Source organism: Carcharodon carcharias, chromosome 12 (genome assembly GCF_017639515.1).
Source record: "Carcharodon carcharias isolate sCarCar2 chromosome 12, sCarCar2.pri, whole genome shotgun sequence".
Lineage (NCBI taxonomy): Eukaryota > Metazoa > Chordata > Chondrichthyes > Lamniformes > Lamnidae > Carcharodon > Carcharodon carcharias.
This window is the reverse complement of record NC_054478.1, coordinates 77,618,508-77,639,749: the sequence shown is the minus strand read 5'-3', so window position 1 is coordinate 77,639,749 and position 21,242 is coordinate 77,618,508. Positions and strand designations below refer to the sequence as shown.

Below are 21,242 nucleotides of genomic sequence, written 5' to 3'. Positions count from 1 at the left end.
ATGCTTAGTAAACTTAACTTTGACCTTATTTCTCTCTTACTTTGACCCCACCTAATACCTTACTATTTCTTACTGAAGTGTTATCTGACCATCCCAGGCTCGTGCTGGAGAGTTAGGGAACTCAAATAAAAGTTAGTCCCGCTCGTCTTAACATATAAATTTGAAGAATTCATATTAGGGAGCTACACTGTTGCCTGCCCTAATCGCAAATCCCAGACTCTCAATAGAAGGCAAAGAATTGTTTTTGCTTCCTACTAACCCCACATTCCAATGCAAAAGTCTACAGACCGTCTGCAAGTGTAATGAATGTCTTGTGCCAGTTGACTCCCAAGCACGAGCCTGCCTCTGCTTTGCTGGCTAGCCCTGCAGCCATTTAATGATTGTCAAGCCTTCAATTGGTTTGAGGCAGGACTTTCACTCCCATCCAAGAGGGAATTCTGCTGCTGAGAGCTGCTGGCCAATGAAATGGCCAGCATCTCCCTTGTCCAGGCAGCACACCCGAAGAAAAGGAGCCTGGACTTGCAGGTAAGTCCGAGGTCTTGCCAGGGCCAGGCTGGCAGACCCCAGTGTGGGGGTTGGGGACCTGGGATCGACAGGGCAGAGGGGTCGGGGCTAGGCAATGGGGAAATACCTTGGGGGTGTTCCTCCAATTGCACAGGGTACCTGACTAGGAAGTACAATCTAGTCTGGCTGCAATACTCTAGTTTTCACCGGGTGGTCTGGACACTTGTTGTTAGCTTCCTCTGCCATGGGTAAAATCCTAACGGCAATGGGATAGAGGAGGCCATTAAGTGCCCATCAATTGGCCTCAATTAGTCCACTGGTGAACAGCGCCTGACAGCACCTCTGCTGCAGATAAAATACCTGCGGACTTGGGCAGCCAGTGGACATGGTGCTGCTGCCATGGCACCCAATTTTATGTCCCCTGCCTGCCAACCCACCTCGGGGGAGCTTAAAATTCCGGCTGCAGAGTCTAAACCTGGAAGTATAAGTCAGAATAACTAACTCAATGTTGAATCATATACAGAAAGCAAAATAGAGAGGAAAAGAATTACGGATTAAGAGGGAGAAAAAAGACAAAGAAAAAGTAAAATTGTTTTAACACTTTTTATTTTTTAAATGTTTCCAACAATAATTAAATTCTGAAGGAATGAGATACCACATATGTAAAGTTAAAAATTCAATTACGTTTGAATGGACAAGCCCTCACTTTTTCTGGCGTGTTTGATGAATATCGTGTGTGCATGTACAACCTCACGCCTTTCATGCATTTCAATGGGAGGTCTCTTGTTGAGATACTGTTATAACAAAACTTATAGGGCAGAATATTATGACAGCAGGATTTTACGTTCCCGCTGTCGTCAATGGGATTTATAATGGCCCGCTGCATTTTACGGCCCGTCCCTGCTGAAATGGGGCCGTAAAATTCGCCCATAGTCGCAGGGCAACTAAGACAGCAACTTCCTGATTTCTATGTTCAACTGCACATGTATAGTCACTGGAAAATTTTCATTGTACCACCACTGGCAGGAGGGTGTAGTTGAAGTGTCAGTCATTTACTTTCCATCACAAATGTAGACACAGGAACTTATAATGAAAGTATAAAAATTGAGACTGAAGTCTAACCTCAAATTGGGAATCTGTGTTTTCTGATCCAGTTTTCTCTGCTATATCTGAGAATTACACTTGGTCTTGAAGCCCCACTTAAACTTAGCTGAAGAAACGAAACCCTGATAACCATATGCTCCGTGCATCTGATATTTCTGATAACAAGAGCAGATAAATAGAATTTATGCTCTCTACTTTCTCATTAAACAATTATAGACGTTCAAGCCTGTATCTGGATTTATATGCGTGATGTGCTGACTTTCATATCTGTCCTGGGAGTTTATTGTCAGTTTGAGAACTGGTCATAAGAAAAAGCTTGTTTTGTGTTCTCAATTAGTCTCAGATTCGGAGGGTATGTAGGCATATTTTGAATATATATATGGCTCTGTTAACATATATTAACATCCACAAATCTGTAATCCAAATATAAAATTCAAGTTTATGTAAATATGGTGTTCCTTGTAGTCAAATATTGCTTCCTTTTGCTATTCAAGTTTTGATATCTTAAGAGCTCCAGGGCCCTTGCAATCAACACACACTGTTGGTTTTAATAAGCTTGCGAATCCTCTGACACAATGGATTCATTTGTATTTGCTGGATGTTCAAGAAATGTAGCCTTGGTAGGATCTTCTAAAGAAAATCGGGTTATTTTTTGCAGCACTTTGTTGAAAACATTTGAACCAGGAATAATTTGAATATGAATAGCCCAATCACAGTGATGCTGTAGTTCTTAAACTTTCCAGCATAGCCATCGATCAAAGTACTGACTTGATAGAATCTGTATTCTCGCATTTAGTTTCTGGATGCGTTTTTAATTAATCATTGCAAAAATGCTGGTTATAGTAATTTTGAGAATAGGGCATAGCTGAGTGTTTTGCTGTAGTACAATTGCCATTTTCATATTCGTCCAGTGTTCTGGGTTGTCACTTCTCAGGATGTACCACATATTTGATACAATGATGGATGGATATACAGTTAGAGGAAGAGAAGCCCCAGCTTCAACAACTAGGACAAGCATCAGATACACTTGTTAGAAGGTAGCAGGTAAAGGGTCCATGAAGACCTTATTCATCTCAAAGGGTCAATAGATCACGTTCATTTCTTGGATATTTCGAAGGAGCAGTGTGTGAGGTGGCTGCATTTCACCAGGCAGGCTGTTGCTAACCTATCTGGTATGTTGCAACGAGACCAGCTGTTGGACCAGGAAGCTTGCTTTTTGCCAGTGGCTGTCAAAATCACCTCCACCCTTAAGCTTTTCACCACAGGTTCTTTTCAAGCTGCTAGAGGCGACATCATCCACATCTTCTAGCCTACAGTGCACAGCTACACCAAACAGGTCACCAATGCTCTCCTTACCATGGCAAACCAGTACATTACCTTTCCAGTGGACACCAACAGTCAGAATGAAAAAGCTTTGGGACTGCAGCAGTGACTGGCCTCCTTCATGTTTAAGGCATATTAGACTGCACTCATTTCCTGGTGCCCTGATAGCTACTTAGTTAAAATACCCTGGACCTTTTGCCTGGGGCAGCAGATGAGTTTTGAATTTCTCCCACTATCTACCTGCCCAAAACTCACCTTATTGAAAATTAAAGCCAGTATATTTTAAATTTATCAGAATTACAGGGACATTTATTTGATGACAAACTTTTCTGCAGCAGAATGCACCAAGAGTGACATTGCCATCAGAATATTCTTCATACTATTGCACTTTTTATTATTGAAGTGTGATGTTTCTTCCTCACCTCTCTTGAGAACTAGCTGTAGGGAGGAACTCCTGGGTTTGGGGGTAGCCAATAGTTACATTGAGTCGATGGAAAAAAAATGCTCTCCTGCTGGAAATGAGACAAGTAGGAACTGTCAGAAATACTTAGCAGAATCAGTTTTAAGTGTACCTAGTCGTAATTGAATTCTCGTATCCTGTTTCTGGCTTTTCCCATGATGTGCGTGTCTATAGAATGAACGTGATTTGCTCATCATACAGATGTTTACATATAAGAAGCATAAAAATATCGCACTATAATTGCATAATCATACTTTGGAATGCTAAGCAAAAAACAATAAAAACATCTTGCGTATGATAAAGTACTGATATAATTAAAAACATTTCTGCAGGACTTAAAATGTATTCTTATATTTAATGAGTGTTGGTTTGTTAATAAACAGGAATTGTAAGAAACTATTTATGTCTAAGTCTGATTTATTGGCAGGACATGTAAGATTGAAAAGGCCATAATCTCTGTCCATCGTTCACTAAGTTGGTTTACTTGAGGAATTATGATTTGTTCAAAATAAATAATTAAGGAAGAAAGCATAATCAACATATATATTGTCTAATTGCACTGTTTAAAAAAAATCACTGCATAAAACTTGAAATGGTGAAGTTATATTATGCAATCATTTTACTATAGAAGCACTAGAGTATATAAGGACTGGATTTTACACTCCCCACCAACAGGTTTGAAGGTGGGGAGGGTGTTCATAAAATTCAGCACATGGCCTTCCCACCATCTATTTGCATGCCCCTAACTTGTATGAAATTTTAAGGGGGATGTTAGAGGCATCAGACCTCTTAATGACCACTTTTAAGATCCTTATCCCATCCCTGCTGCTATTTTACCCATGGCAGGGAGAGGCCCACATCTTGTGGGAAACATGCAGCTTTAGCTGCACAGGCTCATGTTGGGTGGGGTGGGGTTGGGGGGAACCTCCTTTTGCAGATCCCTTGTGGCCATCGGAGGTTCCCCCCCCTTTAAGATCACACTTCCCACCACATTGTCCTCCCCCTCATCTCTCAAACTAGTCCCCCACTCCTCTAACCCCACCACTTGCCAGAGCCTTCCAGCCTAACCCCAATGAAATTTCCATCTCTTACCTTGGTGTCCGGTTCCAGTGATGAACACCACTGGAAATTGCCTGTAGTCCCAGCAGTGGCCACTGCTCCTGCCAGGTGCTGCTTGGACTACAGAGCTGCTGGTCATCTGATTGGCTGGCAGCTCTCTGAGGTGGGACTTGCTGTCCCTGAAAGGTAGAAATCCCACCTCCAGCCTATTAATACCATTAAATGACAATGGCACAGCCATTTTTCTCCTGGGTGGGCTCTCCTTTTAGCCAGGGGGTGTGGGGACCACGATGACCTATTAAGTTCAACACTGAAAATTGTTTGGCTCAATCTACCTTTGCATTGGTCACAAGTAGCACATCAAAAATCAATGCAATGCAGAAGGAAAAATGAGTGCTCATACATTGCTTCTGGCTAGCGCTGTACCTAAATTTCTCCAATGCTTTTAGTGGTACCTGCCCTTCAAGATGATGTAAATTTCATGTAATTGAATGCTGGGCTTTGCAGCATATTTTCTACAGCATTGCTGAATGCAGTTCAGGTGCAAACCTTCAGAGGTAAATAGTTGGTGCTGCTATTTGCAAAAATGCCATCAGTCCTAAAAAACAGGCTGATATTATCAAGATAGGTCTTTAGTTATAATTTCTGGAATTAATAAAATTGGTTTGCTGCTTCAAAACCTTCTGCTGTTTCAGGACTTTTTATGCTTTGCAACATAAGTTGTATTCAGTACTGTTACCTGCCCTCCCAACCCCAACTTTTGAGATATGTGTTATTTGAAGGTAGACAAGGGGAAATAGCCATAAGCTGGCTCTTCCTAATGTTGAATTGGCAGAGGTTAGAATTCACTCGAGACTGAATGCCAGATAAACAGTTAAACAACAGTGTTACGGAAGGAGGGGGTTATTTAGACCGCACTAATTTCTCCTCTCACCACCCGTCTGTAAACAAAAAAGTCTTTGATTTGCTTCCCCCTCTATAAATGGTGGTATATTTTCCAACCCCTAACTTTCTATTTATAACCCCACAGCAAACTCAGAAAACGATGAATTCAAAATGTTGGTTTATTTGCACACACAAACGTGGGTAGAGGGTAGCAATGTTGCCTCCTTTGCACTTATACAGTAAAAGAGGGATAGAGAAAAGAAAGATTTACCGTGCAGAGGCCACAGAGAAATATTGTTTCATGTGGGTCTGGAGTCCAGAATTGAGTCCAGTGAGACATTCCTTCAGGAAGTCAGCCCACTGAAAACTGATGCAATTTAATTCGCTTTTCCGGTGGTGTTGACTTCACACAATGAGATAGGCATGAAGAGATAAATCAGTCTTGTAGGTGATAGCACAGAAGTTCCAGTAGAAACAGTACAGATGGAACCAGATATTCAATCTGGGCAGAGGCCCTTTTCTGTGCTGCTTGTTAGATGGTAAAATGGCAGACTGAGATTTTGCAGTACAGCAAGGCAATATTACTGGTTACACAAGCTGGAGGCCCATATCACATGACTCCCACCTCTTCATGTTGCTTTTGACAAGGGATGTGTATCCCTCGTCTGGGTTCCCGAGATGGTTAAATGTCCCAATCATTAAGGATTGAAAAGAAGGCTGCGAGGCTTTTTTGTCCTAGCAGCCAAGTAGACCTTGGATGGCTAGCCTTGGTTATGAGGTGCAGATGGCTTTTGTATAGCTTTCTTTGAATTTAGTTTCTGCAGCCCACAGGGGGATTGTTAGTGTCTCTTCAGAAATAACGAGGTGCAAGTTTTTGCCATACTGCCAGATAGCTCCTTATGTTCGAGGGTCACAGACTGACATAGCTTCAGCTATTTTAAAAGGTCTTTGTTTAGTTTTTAAAATTTTAGCAAAAGTCATTAGGATATGTATATCTATTTCATATAAAATATATAGGGTGAGGTCTTAGTCCCCTCACAAGAGAGACAGTGGACAGGTTGAGAGAGCTAGAAATGGGTGTTATTGGCATACATGTAGAAGCTGGCTTAATGTCTGTGAACTTTGTCACCAAGGAGTAGCATATGATTGAGGAAAAGGAGGGAAAGCAACATTGGATCCTTAGGAGACTCCAGATGTGATGGTATAATGGTGGGAAGAGAAGCCATTGCTAGACAGGCTTTTGCTACAAATGGCTAATTAAGAGTGTGGGGAGTCCCAAAGGGGCAAGGTGTTGGCAAGAATGGTGTGGGTCAGCTGTGTTCAAAGCTACTAAGAAGAGGATGGGAAGGACTAATGCCCAATGGTCAATGTCACAGAGAATGTCTTGGTGTTGTGGAAGAATGGAAACTTCTCTGGAGTCATTTAATTTAATTTTGTCCCAGTCATTATCTGGAAAATATTTCTCAGCCTGGCTCATTCAAACTGGAGAGTCTGAAGCCTTTGAATGATGATCAGCCAGCTAGCATCTGTGAATGATGAGAAAAGTAGAAGACTCAGCACTTGCTCAGGGGGTTTGCAGCAACAACAATACCAAGAAGGGTCAATGTCATCCAGGACAGACCAGCCCAACTTCCTACTTTGGGCTCTGTACAACAATGGAGGGAATAGATACATTGCTGCCTACAAGATGTTATTGGAACTCACCACGTTTACTTTGAGAGCACCCTTCAGCTCAGCACATACAATCAGCAAGAAGGAAAAGAGCAACAAGGTTATGAGAACACTCTCCCCTTCAAAGTTCCCCTCCAAGTTGAGTGCCATCTTGATTTGGATGTACGTAGCAGTTCATTTTATTATCACTGGGTCAAAATCCTGGAATCTTTTAATAATTACAATTCTAGGAGCACCTTCCATAAAATAATTAAATATGATTCGATACCACTTTTTCAGGACAATACCTGAAATAACTTTTCCTCTGAAATGATGATACCAGGAAATCCTACATCACATGACCAGATAATATGCACTACAAAATTCTAGTTGCTGTGAAGAAATTCTCAATTTGAAAGATCCCATGAAGCCAGTTGTAGTTTCCATTCATCATCTTTGGAACAATACCCAGAGGCATAAAAATTTTATAAATATGAAAAAACGATGATGGGGGGTGGGGATGTGTGGGAGCAGACACGGGTGGGGGCGCGCCGTCATTTTATGTGGGCGGGCCAATTAAGTCCCACCCAGCATGCAGTCTACCAGGAAGCACTATGTGATCCCTGTGCGGGCGGGGGGTGATTCCCTGAGATGAGAGTGCGCTCTTTCGCGCTTGCATACGAAAAAGCGCATAGATCTCCCTGGGTGCTGCATCAGGGAGATCGGCACAGATTTGAAACTTCAAATAAAGATGAGAGAAAAATTTCGCTGCCATGCCCCCTCATGTGACACTGTTGACACTCACATGAGTTGGGGCATGTCCATAACTTTTATTTTGAACTATTCTGAGATTTTTAAATTACTCATGAAACCTCATCCCGCCCATGGATGAGTTTTCATGCTTTTTCAGAAGCCCGCCAGGGCTCCCGGCCTGGCCGCCAATCTTATGGTTGGACCGGCAGATCCATTTCAATTAGTTTTTTAATGGCCTTAATAGGCCATTGACAGGTCGGTGGGCACGCAGCTGATTCGGATGCGCGCCTGCCAACCTGAAAATCTAAATGAAGTGTGGAGATGTCGGGATGCATGCCCGACGTCACCTCGCGTCATTTTATGCATTGGCCCACCAAACAGAAGATTCTGATCTGTGGGGAAAAAAAAGCTGGCAAAAATGTGATTTTATGAACTATGGCCACTAAATTTAAATGAGGTTGAATGATGTTTGGGATCAGCTTCCACTTTTTATTCCTTTTCCCCAGATAACTGCTAATTGTGGAAGGATTGTTTATTTACACCACTGGGGTTTCATTAAACCACTAGCAATTTTATTTACTATTCCAGACAGAATGCAGTCAAATATTACTTATGCAACTGGTTATTTTCCAGGAAACAAGTAGAAGCATTTTGTTGTCTTTCAGTAATAATTTTATGAACTCTTTCTTAAATTTATTCACTACGAATATCCATTAGCCCCATACTTCCAGAATCCATTATTACCAATGCCCCAGGACATCAAAATCTTTGATTTCGAACAAAAACAGAAAATTCTGGAAAACCTCAGCAGGCCTGACAGCATCTGTGGAGAGAGAAACAGCGTTGACTTTTCGAGTCCGTATGGTTCTTCTTCAGAGCTGGGAAACCTGCTACTGATATAATAGTCATACTCATTTTGACCATCAATGTTTATATGCAAAATTCTGTCCCAATTTCACATAATTTTCTCAAATTTAATTTGCAAGAAACAGAACTCAAACAGCGTGCAATACATAGATTTTTAGGAATCAAAAACTAATACAAATTGCACAAGTATTTTAAAAATAAATTAATCAGCTACTTTTTTCCATTTAGCCCCTTGTCAGCACACTGTCAGTCCATGGCAAAAGAAATAGAAAATAAAACTGCTTCATTCCTTTCATTCACATTTTTACTTGGAGGGTGCAGCCTCTTTCAAAAAAGTCTCAGAGGTATCACTCATCAGTCAAAGAGAGGTAACTCCTAAACCTGTAGCCAGAGTCCCCAAAATGGCAATGAGCACTTTAGTGCAGTTAATTTTTCTGTGCAGTGTAGGCTCCGATCCGTTCCAGGGTGATGGAAAAGAACAGGCCATCTAAAGGTAATATTTACTCATTTCAGGCTTCGACCTGGCTTGCTCTGTTGATCCATCTGTTTGGGCCAATGCAGCTTACCTGCTAAAATTAAATGAGATTGGGGTTTTGTAATGACCATGGCTTCTTTATTGCTGGTGACTGCTGGTTGTCTGCCTAAATTTCAAATCCAAGACATTTATTTAGGTAGGTGAAGGATTATTCATCTTGCCAAAGGCAAGACAAAGAATCTACAGAAAGATATAAGCAAGTGGGCAAAAACTTGGCAGACTGAATATAATGTGGGAAAATTTGAGGATAAGCAGGAAGAATAGAGGAGCTGAATATTAGTTAAATAGAGAAAGACTGCAGAAAACTGCAGCAGAGAGGGATTTGGGGGTCCTTGTGCATAAATCACAAAAAGCTAGCATACAAGTTCAGCAGGTAATAGGGAAGGCAAATGGAATGCTGGCCTTTATTTCAAAGGGAATAGAGTATAAAAGTAGGGAGGTCTTGTGTTATGACCAGTGCATTCGTAAAGGGGAGTTATTTAAAAATCCCAGAGGGAAACTTTAAACAACTGTCATAACCTATAATTTTAAGTGTTACGTTTGAGATGCGACTCTAAATTCAGGAATTATTCCACTACTAAATGAAACATTTTATTAATTTACACAGGTTAAAATATTTGTACACATGGCTACAAATTACTACTATCATAATTTTTAACAAATTCCCGAACTAATCTCCATTAAGGCAACAGCAACCCATAGACTTAACCAAAACACCAGGCAAAACGTTTTCACCTTACAAATTCAAAATGAGATTCTTTCCACTGTGGATCCAGTTGGAGGCTTACAGCTGCCTTTTGATCTTACGTTGCCTCTGCCTGCACACCCGAAAACTACTGAAGTTATACCTATCACTACTGATTGAATTCAAATTCTCATTGTATCAACAACCTCTTTGAACTTCACCTTTTAACAATGAAACCCCTTTTATAGTACCAATTTTATTAATAATATAAACATTTAGCTTGGTATCTGCTAGAAAGGTGTCAAGTTTTCACCCCACTTCTTGAATGCTCTATTCAAAAAATGCAAATGCATGCTATCGCTCTTCCATATCAAAACTAGTACCCATCAAAACACCCAGACTAGCTGGCTTCAATTCAATTAAGATATACCCATAGACTAACCTCTATTCTAAAATAAAAATATTTTCTAAAATATTATATACGTTAATAGTTTCATGACACTTGCTAAAACTATACAAGGCATTAGTTAGACTGCACCTAGAATACTGTGAACAGTTTTGGTCCTCTTATCTAAGGAAAGATATACTGGCTTTGGAGGCAGTCCAGAGAAGGATCATTACGTTGTTCCTGGGTATGGAGGGGTTTTCTTATGAGGAGAGGTTGAGTAGGTTGGGCCTGTACTCATTGGAGTTTAGAAGAATGAGATGTGACCTTATTGAAACATATAAGATTCTTAGGGTGCTTGACAGGGTAGATGCTGAGAGGTTGTTTCCCTTGTGGGTGAGTCTAGGACCAGAGGGCATAACCTCAGAGTAAGGGTCACCCATTTAAAATGGAGATGAGTTTTTTCTCTCAGAGGGCAGTGAATCTGTGGAATTCTTCACTGCAGAGAGCTGTAAAGGCTGGGTTATTAAGTATATTCAAGACTGAGATAAACAGATTTTTAAGGGAATCAAGAGTTATGGGGAAAAGGCAGGAAAGTGGAGTTGAGGATTATCAGATCAGCCATGATCTCATTGGATGGCGGACAGACTCAATGGACCGAATAGCCTACTTCTGCTCCTATTCTAATGGTCTTATGATTTACTGCACCATGTTCCAAGCACACTTAAGGGTTGGGATGGTGTTTATTTGTTCCCACTGGGATGGTGTTGATTTGTTCCCACTGTGTATCATGCCATCCCAAGCCCTTGTCAGCGGTCTCTGGGAATCAAAGATGACATCCATCAGGCTTGGTGAGACTTCAGATGACCTGAGAGGACCGAGGAGCCCAATCCTGGATCCGCATGTTCTTCCGCAGTGGGGGCACGTTGTTGCGCAGTGGAGTGGAAATTGCAGCTCTGGGTTGGATTCCTTCTCCTTCCGCCACCGTTCCGCCTTGCTGTTGAGTTGCTGAGCCTCAAAGTGGCTTGTGCCTTGATGGATCAGGTGGTGCCATGCTGAGTTACCTGTATATCTTTTCCTTTGGCTGCCCTTTGAGCATTGGCCAATGGGGAGTTATGAGAAGAGAACCTGCTGACGAAGGCGGTTTTCGGGCATCTGGACGCAATTGAGTTGATTCCGCAGGAGCAAGGCTTCAATGCTGGTAGATGCAGCTTCATAGAGGACGTTCGTGTTAGTCCCGTGGTCCTCCCATTTGATCCCCAGGATTTGATGCAAGCACCACTGATGGAAGCCTTATAAACCAGAACCTCTGTTGACTTCCAAAGATCCCTCTCAATCCCTAACAGATATGTAAAAGACATTAAACTGCATGCTGTTCAACTCCTTTTTTAGTTGATAAGGATTCTGTATCAGTATTTTTTAGGATAGCTACAAAGGCTAATATTCTGCAGGATAATGGGTGCATTCCTAATGGTTTAGGATGCCTACTTACTAGGGGCTGATGGGATATTTCACATGCAAATCACCTACCTGGAATTTGGTTCTCACTTTAAGTTGAACTGAGAAATCATTCTCTTACTTTATCTCCACTGTACTCATGGAGCTCCTAATTGCTGTCTTCCATTCAAAACAGTTTCAGAAGTCTTGAGTGTTCTTTGCACAAAACCAAGGCAAATTTCTACCCCAACATCTCATAGCTACATAGATTGTTGAGTGCATTTCCCACTGGTGCTATTTTGCAGCTAATAAGGATTTTGTATCTGTATCTTACACAATGGTTGCAACGTTTAGGGGCAGATTACATCCATTGCAATGTTGTTTCCAGACATTTCCCAGCAGCTCCTGATTGAAAATCTGCCACAGTAATCCTCATGCATTATTAACTTGATTTGGCTGATGCGCTTTCTGCCCCCCCCACCCCTCCTTGGTAACCTGTCAGTCAGTGATGCTAGGACAGGGGCCGGGGCATTGGAGCTGTTGGCTCTCTCCCAGTGTCTCCACTCCCGTGTGGGACTCTGGCTCAGCACCTGTGCTAGTCAAGATCCTGCTGGAAACCATCTTGGTCCTGACGTGTCTGACAACGATAAGGGCGATTGCAGGTCTACCATCAGTAACTTCACCACACATTCCTGTGTGTGTGCATATGTAGACAGGCAGGTGCAAAGTACTTTCTGCTCACTGTCTCTTTCCCTCGTTTATGGTGACTCACTGCTGCACTCAGCCAAGTTCACTCATTGGATGCATGCAGTTCCAATTGATCCCTATCATAAAAGCTCAGGAATACTGCACAGACTTTTCTCTACTCTCATCTATCACTGTTAACAGATACTGAAGTTAATCAGACTGATTTTCCACTTCTGGACCTAAACATTTTACTGTCCATTATATGGTGAAGCCTGTTCCTTTTTGAGACGCTGTTATTTCCTTATCAATTGAAGAATATTTCTTACCTGGGAATGCATGATGGTGTCAAGTGTGACCCAGCAGACTGAAGCTTAAAGCAGGGCATCATCCTTCACTGAAATTCAAAATCCAACAATTCCATGCATCCCCCAAAAAGTTCTAGCCAACTGGGGTCCTCCTGGCTTTTTTGTTTTCAAATTTATGATTTGAATTTGATTGGGCAACACTGTGTCAGGTCCAGCTGTGGCTCAGAAGTACGTGATATCACTGATTTGCTTAAAACGGCGTTTTAAAATCTCTTGGAATGCTCCCTTTAGCCACTGGGAGATTGATGCCGATTCCAGTAGACTCCCAGAAATTCCAGGAGGGTTGGCTACCCTAAGCACCACACCACTGGGATGGCACGATGAGGTGGCCATTTAGCCATCTCATTGCAGCATTCATCCATCACCAACCATGGGGTTTGAGTGTGTATACACTGGGCACCTCAGCTAGGTGTTGCCCCGTGCATGGGTCTATCACCTGGTCTTACATTTGATGGACACCTTTTAATTCATGCTGGGCTTCCAGTTTGCAATTCTAAGCTCCACCTACCTTTCCAGAGATTTAATGAGCAGCAGCTCATTAAATCTCTTCCTGCTGGATCCAGGTTCTTGCATTGACCACTCCAGCTGCTAATGATGTCTGTCTGCTATCTCCACCCATTCCCCTTTATTAGGCATACTGGCTGCCTCCTCCTGTCTGCAGGAAAGAGGAAATCTGTCCTTTTTCTGCCAAGCTGAAACATGATGTGACCCTTTCTCATGATGGAGCCATTCCTCAGTTTTCTCCATTGCTGTACATCCCCCCCTCTTTGCTTATGTCTTCAGCCTGTCTGAGTGCTGCTCCTGCACTTCTAAAAATGGTGCCTGCGTACAAGTTGCTGGTGTTATGACCGTTTTGCCACTGATAATTGCCTGGTTCCCGTGCGTGATGGCCCTAAATTGGCTCTTCACGGTAAAATCATGGAGGAGGTTCCACCGCTGGCCCGTGTGCCGCTGACCTCCATTCCGCTCCCCCCCCCCCCCAACATCGGGTCATCTGCCCAATCAGTAAAATTAAGGTCAGTGGCTGTAAAACAATCAAACAAGACTTCTGTGGTGTATGAAGGCGTTTTATTATTTGAAGAATGATCATATAAGTTGGATAATTTATTTTTCTTAATTCCCTGTTCTCCCTTGGTGATGACCGAGATAAGAAACAAGTGCCTTGCTCTAAATGCATATTGTAGTCAGCTGGGACAATTCTTTCTATGATTGCCTTTTTTTTCTTCATGGGAAGCACCAGGCTTTCATGTGGTACCTTCAAGAGTGCTGCGCCTGAGGTTGAACCTCTGGCATGGAAGGGCGAGTCTATGCCTTGCTATTCAGTGGTTCCATGTCCAAGCATATTAATGAGCTGCGCTGCCCAGTATATCATTTGGGATAATGTAGTTTAACAAAATCTGGGTTGTTGGACTCTGTAGGTTATGTAGCAATGTTACCCTGTGGTAACTTTGCCAAGTGTAATAGATTAATTTGATAATATGTATCTTGCTGTGCCGGTTATATCACGAGATGCCGTTTTTGTTATATAAAAATTGAAACACCGTTCACACCTAAAAATTCTGTATTCAAAAAAAAATTAATTAAATTTCACAAAATATAACAAAGTTGTACTGTACTATATTGCAAAAGTTCTATTCTGGATGTTTATTTCATTAAAATGAAATTAATTTGCTGTATAAATTGATGCAATTTTGCCAGCATTTTTGCTATTTAATTTTCACTTTTCTGCAGTGTTGGAATGAAAATTTAAAAATGAAATTACTTTGCTAACTAATAGAAATGCTTCTGATTCTTTCACAGCTGTGCAATGGAGGTTCTGTCACTGAACTCATCACAAATGTACTGAAGCGTGGTGAATGCATGGATGAAGCACTAATCTCATACATTTTGTATGGGGCACTTTTGGTAAGAACTAAATGACAACAGACCATATCTGTTCTTTGTTAAGTACATTTTATTTCTATGCAATAGTATGAGACAAAATGGACTTGTGGCTGGAGTATAGTGCAGTACAATCACTCAGTATTTCATTAATGCATATGCAGATTGACTTAAATAAGTTATTTCACAAAGAATAATTGTTTCTGTATAATTCTATTTGGACTTTTTATATTTTCTGCAGGGTCTTCAGCATTTGCACAACAACAGAATTATTCATCGTGATGTTAAGGGCAACAACATTCTTCTGACAACAGAAGGAGGAATCAAGCTGGTTGATTTTGGTAATGTCTAATTCCCATTTATTTTTTCTGAAGTTTGCATTTTAGCCATAGGCTGCAATTTATTGCTCGCTTAGACAGCATGAGCTTTTCTGTGACGCCACAGGCAAAGTATATTTTGCTTTTCGTGTCAGAGGATTGGATTTAACAGATGGAGTACCTAAGGAACTGTTACCAAATAATCTGTCTGCTCAAGAATGTTGGATGAACTCTGTTCTTAAAATAAAATGATGAATAAAACATCTCTCATTCATGCCAATAGAAAAGTGTTCTATTTACTTGACTGTGTTGGCAAGCTTCATGGTACAATTACAGCAAACTATTTCATGGCAGTTTTTGTTATTTTACATCATGGTGCTTGATATTTTTTGCAGCTCAAAGGGAATGATAGTTCTCTGTTAAATGACTGAAAAGCCTAAGGCAATACTAGTCCCTCTGTGCAGAAGGTAAAATGGACTCGGCACCAAATATAACTGTTCCATTTAATTGCTGAGTTCCTGAAGGTAAATTGTTCAAGTGGGAAAATATAGAACAAAAATGCCTTGGAGAATTAGTAATAACTGCATTTTACTAATTTAAGGTAACAAACTCACAAGGCTGTTCACCTCTACATGTCCTCCTCCTGTGAGGCTGATTTTTCTCCATGACAACCATCGTCACTGCTCTGCTTGTGTGGTATGTTAGTCTGTGTCAGTCTCTTTTCTTTACCCGGGTGAAATATTTTGCTATCAAGAGAGTTATCAAGAGCTGCTGAAACTCTCACAAATGGTTGGTAGGTTTAAGTATCTGCCTGTGGTGGGATTGCAAACTAACAGTAAACATTAAAGTGAGTATTTTAACCAATTCACTGCTGATTTTCTACAATATGTTTATTTTTGAATCAACATATTAATTTTTGCATTTTTGTTAAATAGGTGTCTCAGCTAAGCTTACAAATGCGAGATTACGTCGCAATACTTCCGTGGGTACACCCTTTTGGATGGCACCTGAGGTGGGTTGGGTTTTAACTTGCTACTTGCATTCACTTCTGAACTTTGGTATAAATTGTGCTAAGAAAGGGAACATGAATAGGTTAGAAATGGCATGAACAAAATGTAATGCTGAGATCTGCTCACATTATTTTGAGGTATACTGCAACAGCAATCGTAAAAGAGCACTATGCATATGAGCATGTGTTTTGATATTTGGTGTTTTTTTTTGCCTGAGGCAGAATGACCAATTAATGTCAATTCAAGGTTGCTTTTGTGCTGTTGCTGTTGATTGACTGCCCATTTAATTTGAGATGGCTCAAACTTTCCCAAATTTTCTTGTATCGAAACCATAGCTTTTAGATCAAAGATAAAGATGTTCTTTGTTTATTTCTAATTTGGAACAAATGTAGGATCCAAAAGTTAAATGATTGTGTTCTACCACACTGACTGACATTTGCTACATTTTGTCTGGGCCCTCATTGTGATGTGCTTAAAAGTAATATGCCAAGATAAATTGCAAGAGGCTCCCTTGATGGCTTAGCTGGTTCTGTCTGTTGGTTCAGTGAGCCGGTGAGCCATAGAGATCAGGGACATCTTTGTTCTTTAATTTTTGTTCAATGCTGAGTTAGTTTCAACTGGACCATGATAATATCCTCAATGCCCTTGGCTTAAGGAGAGGAGGCATTGTGCAGCATTCCTGTAGAAAGGAAGCGAAAATGACCAAATATCGCGTTGTGCGTGGTCGCCAGTCCCGCGATCTATGAAACTGCGTTTCTTCCTTTTGCCAATCATGTTGATAGTGGTGCCCATCCTTGGAGATGGAAATTTATAGCATGGTGGGGTCTCCAATCCCTGGAAGATGGGATTGCCCTATGAGGAGCGATTGAGGAGACTCTTCCCTCCAGAGTTTAGAAGAATGAGAGGTGATCTTATTGAAACATACAAAATGCTTACAGGGCTCAACAGGGTAGATTCAGGAAAGATGTTTCCCCTGGCTGAGGGGTTGGTGGGGGTGGGAGGTGGCATCTAGAACTAAGGGACATGGCCTCAGAATAAGAGGTAGGCCGTTGATGACTGAGATGAGGAGAAACTTGTTTACTCAGTAGGTAGTAAATCTTTGGAATTCTCTACCCCAGAAGGCTGTGGAGGCTTGGTCACTGAGTTTTTTCAAGGCAGAGATCGATATCAAGATATCAAGGGACATGGGCATGTTGCGGGAGAATGGTGTTGAGGTGGAAGATCAGCCATGATCTAGTTGAGTGGTGGAGCAGGCTTGAGGGGCCAAATGGCCTACTCCCCCTTTTTCCTATGTTCCTTCTTGCTCCTTCAATTGTGTGCCAGTTTCTCCTGCAAGAAATGCTCCATGAGCACCTCCACTGACTGTAGTAGTGAATCGGTATTCACTGGCTTATGTGATGCTGCTTGTTGCATGGACTGACCATTAAACCACCTTTGAAAAGTGCACAACCCCTTTAAGAATTCAATGGGGGCAAGGCCAATGGATTTATTGCCCTCTCAAACATGCTGCCCATAACCAGCAAAATTAGTACTAGCAAAATCTGCCACCATCAGCCGCCTCCTGTCACAAAAAACCCACTCATTATCCCTCTGACATTGAAAACTGCCACCCAGTTCCAGCTTTTCTTCACCCTCCAATGTCCTTGTGTGCATTACCTCCTAAATCCATGCTCACCTTTCCCACAACTCCATGTTTGAACGTGTCCAGTAAGATTTCAGCCTCTGTCGCAGCACTGAAATTACTTTGATCAAAGTCACAAATGACATCCTCTGTGACTGTGATGTATTATTCTTCTTAAACCTTCTCAACCTAACTGCGGCCTTTAACTTGGTTGACTAGACCATCCTCCTCTAAACCATTTCCTTCATTGTTCAGCTGAGTGGTATCTTGCCTAGTTCCACTTCTCCTTATCCAGTCATAGCCAGAGAATTTCCTGCAATGACTTTTCTTTCCACTTTGGCACCATTACCTCAGGAGTTCACCCTTGGATCGATCCTTGGCCCCTCCTGTTTCTCATCTGTATGCTATATCTGTTGGTGACATCATCTGAAGACATGGTCAGGTTCTGTATGTATGCAGATGACACCTGGCTCTGCCTCAGCACCATCTGATGCAACCCCTCCATTGTCTGTTATCTGACCGACAGCCAATCCCAATTAAACGTTGGGAGAATCAAAACCATTGTTTTCAGCCCCACAAAAACTCTGTTCTCTGGGCTGACCATTCTATAGATTTATCTATTACAACTTCAAGTCACTTCCGTGATCATTATATGGTAGCATTATTCCATTTAATACACATTTCAGCACCAATTTTAACCAGAGGCCTCTGGCTATAATAACAGTTGAGCCCCAATGATGTAATCAGAACCCGATCTGCATATTTAAAGAGCAACCTTGCTGATATCTGATGGGCAGATTAAGATTAGAACTTGTGGGAAGTCGGTGGGTAAGTCCCAAGGGCAATTTTAACTGCCTGCTAGATGGCTAGGCTTAAAGCTGCTCTTTTCTCTTTTAGTTTCTTGCTCTCAATGATTATTTAGCAGGTGTCCACATTTAACTGCATCAGCTATATATTGACTCAGTTACACAACCCAGTAAAATCCTTTGGAATCTGGTTGTTTGCTCCCCCGCCTTCCTCCTTCACTTTTCTGCCTACTCTCTTTTTTGGTATCACCTGCAGGCTTTGACATTTAGCTAATAGTACTCATGGCTAAATCATTAATATACATTAAAGCTGGCATGGAATTACAAGATTGAAAACAGGATGCCCACAGGCTGTTCTTTTTCTTGTTTTTAAACCAATTTTCTCGCTGAGTATTTTGAACCCCTATTTTGTTTCTTTATTTTAGCCATGAATTACTAACATGGATCCTTGTGAAAAGCATTCTGAAATCCCAATATCAAATGTATTTTGCTTGTTCACTATGAAATTTTTCTATAAATAAAGTGCACTAAACCATTTATTATCTTTCATAATGCAGCTTTAATATTGTAATCAGAAATTATTTAATAAACATAGCAATTGAATTTCTTGAAAAGGTGCCATCTGTTTTGCATTACACAAAATAGACAAGCAAAAAAACCATATTAATATAATAATTGCTTGCAGTCATTGCATTTTAAAATGAATTAATTGTGCTGAGTTCATTAGCCTCATAATCGATAGCCTTTATGACTTATGATCGAGGCAGCATTTAAACTGACATAAGAGCATAAGAAATAGGAGCACGAGTAAGCCAATACGCCCCTTGAGCCTGTCTGCTAGCCAGTAAGAGCACAGCTGAGCAGATCTTGGTCTTAACTCCACTTTCCTACCTGTTCCCTCTAATCCTGGATTTCTTATAGTTCAAGAATCTGTCTATCTCAGCATTGAATCTATTCAATGATTCAGTCTCTACTGCTGTCTGGGGTGGAGAATGCCAAAGATTCACAACCCTCTGAAAGAAGAAATTCCTCATCATTGCTGTCATAAGTGGGTGAACCCTTAATCTGACACTGTGTCCCCCTGTTCCCCATTTCCCCACAAGGGGAAACATGTTCTCGGCATTGACCTTATCAAGTCCCCTCAGAATCTTACATGTTTCAATATGATCACCTACCATTCTTCTAAACTCCAATGTGTATAGAGCCACTTGTTCAATTTTCCCTCATGAGGCAACCTCTTCATACCAGGAATCAACCTAATGTACCTTCTATGAACTGCCTCCAATGCAAATACAGCTATTCTTCCATCCATATTACCCATAACATCAAGAGCTTTTATCTTGTGAAGCAATCATTTATGTGGCATCTTATCAAATCCTGGAAATTCAAATATGCTACATCTACTTGTTCCCATTATCCACACTGCTCATTACCATAAGACCATAAGACATAGGAGCAGAAATTAGGCCATTCGGCCCATCAAGTCGGCTCCGTCATTCAATCATGGCTATAAGTTTCTCAACCCCATTCTCCCACCTTCTCCCCGTAACTTTTGATCCCCTTACAGTCAAAATCCTATCTATCTCGGTCTTAAATACACTCAATGACCTGGCCTCCACAGCCTTCTGTGGCAATGCATTCCATAGATTCACCACTCTCTGGCTAAAAAAGTTTCTCCTCATCTCTGTTCCCTTTACTCTGAGTCTGTGTCCTCGGGTCCTAGTCTCTTCTACTAATGGAAACATCTTCCCCACGTCCACTCTATCCAGGCCTTTCAGCATTCTGTAAGTTTCAATCAAATCCCCCCTCATCCTTCTAAACTCCATCGAGTATAGACCCAGAGAGCTCAAACGTTCCTCATATGTTATTACACACTCAAAGAACTCAACTATATTTGTCAAAATTGCTTTCCCTTTCATACAGTCAAGCAGAATCAACACGTTTTTATGATTATTTTCTAAATGTCCTGCTACTATTTCTTGAACAGGTAGAGCTGGATAGAGGGCCAGTGATAGGTAGAGATAGCCAAAAGATGTCATAGACAAAAGGACAGAGAGGTGTTGAAGGTGGTGATATTATTTAAGGAATGTGCTAATAGGTGACATTAAGGGTAGAAAGCAGGATGAGCAAGTGACAGATAGCCCCAGTGGGGGTGGGGTGGGGTGGGGGGAAGGGATCTAAATAGGCTAAAAGGTAGAGATAAAACAATGGATGGAAATACATTTAAAAATAATGGAAATAGGTGGGAAAAGAAAAATATATATAAATTATTGGAAAAAAGAGGAATTGGAAAGGGGGTGGGGATGGAGGACAGAGTTCATGATCTAAAGTTGTTGAACTCAATATTCAGTCCGGAAGGCTGTAAAGTGCCTAGTCGGAAGATGAGGTGCTGTTCCTCCAGTTTGCATTGAGCTTTACTGGAACATTGCAGCAGGCCAAGGACGGACACGCAAACTAGAGGAACAGCACCTCATCTTCCGACTAGGCACTTTACAGCCTTCCGGACTGAATATTGAGTTCAACAACTTCAGATCATGAACTCTCTCCTCCATCCCCACCCACTTTCCCACCTTTTTCCATTATTTTTAAATGTATTTCCATCCATTGTTTTATCTCTACCTTTTAGCCTATTTCGATCCCTTCCCCCCACCCCACCCACCCCACTAGGGATATCTGTACCTTGCTCGTTCTGCTTTCTACCCTTAATGTCACCTATTAGCACTTTCCTTAGATAATATCACCACCGTCAACACCTCTTTGTCCTTTTGTGTATGATATCTTTTGGCTATCTCCACCTATCACTGGCCTCATTGGCCTTCTATCCAGCTCTACCTGTCCCACCAACCACCACCACCACCACCAACCCCCCCCCCCGCCAAACAAACTTATATTTCACCTCTCTTCTGTT

General features: G+C 41.5%; 1 protein-coding gene across 19 annotated transcripts in view; it reads left to right on the top strand.

Annotated features, from left to right (window-relative positions):
• Positions 1–21,242, top strand: part of myo3b (myosin IIIB) — a 661,003-nt gene that overhangs the window by 67,677 nt on the left and 572,084 nt on the right. For all 19 annotated transcript variants that reach the window (XR_005944587.1, XR_005944588.1, XM_041201000.1 and 16 more), the window contains 3 exons: positions 14,500–14,604; positions 14,822–14,921; positions 15,833–15,909. Coding sequence is in view for 17 of the 19 variants with exons in the window: in XM_041201000.1 (XP_041056934.1) it covers positions 14,500–14,604; positions 14,822–14,921; positions 15,833–15,909 (282 nt within the window). In the remaining 2 variants the exon portion in view is untranslated. The remainder of the gene's footprint in view (positions 1–14,499; positions 14,605–14,821; positions 14,922–15,832; positions 15,910–21,242) is intronic.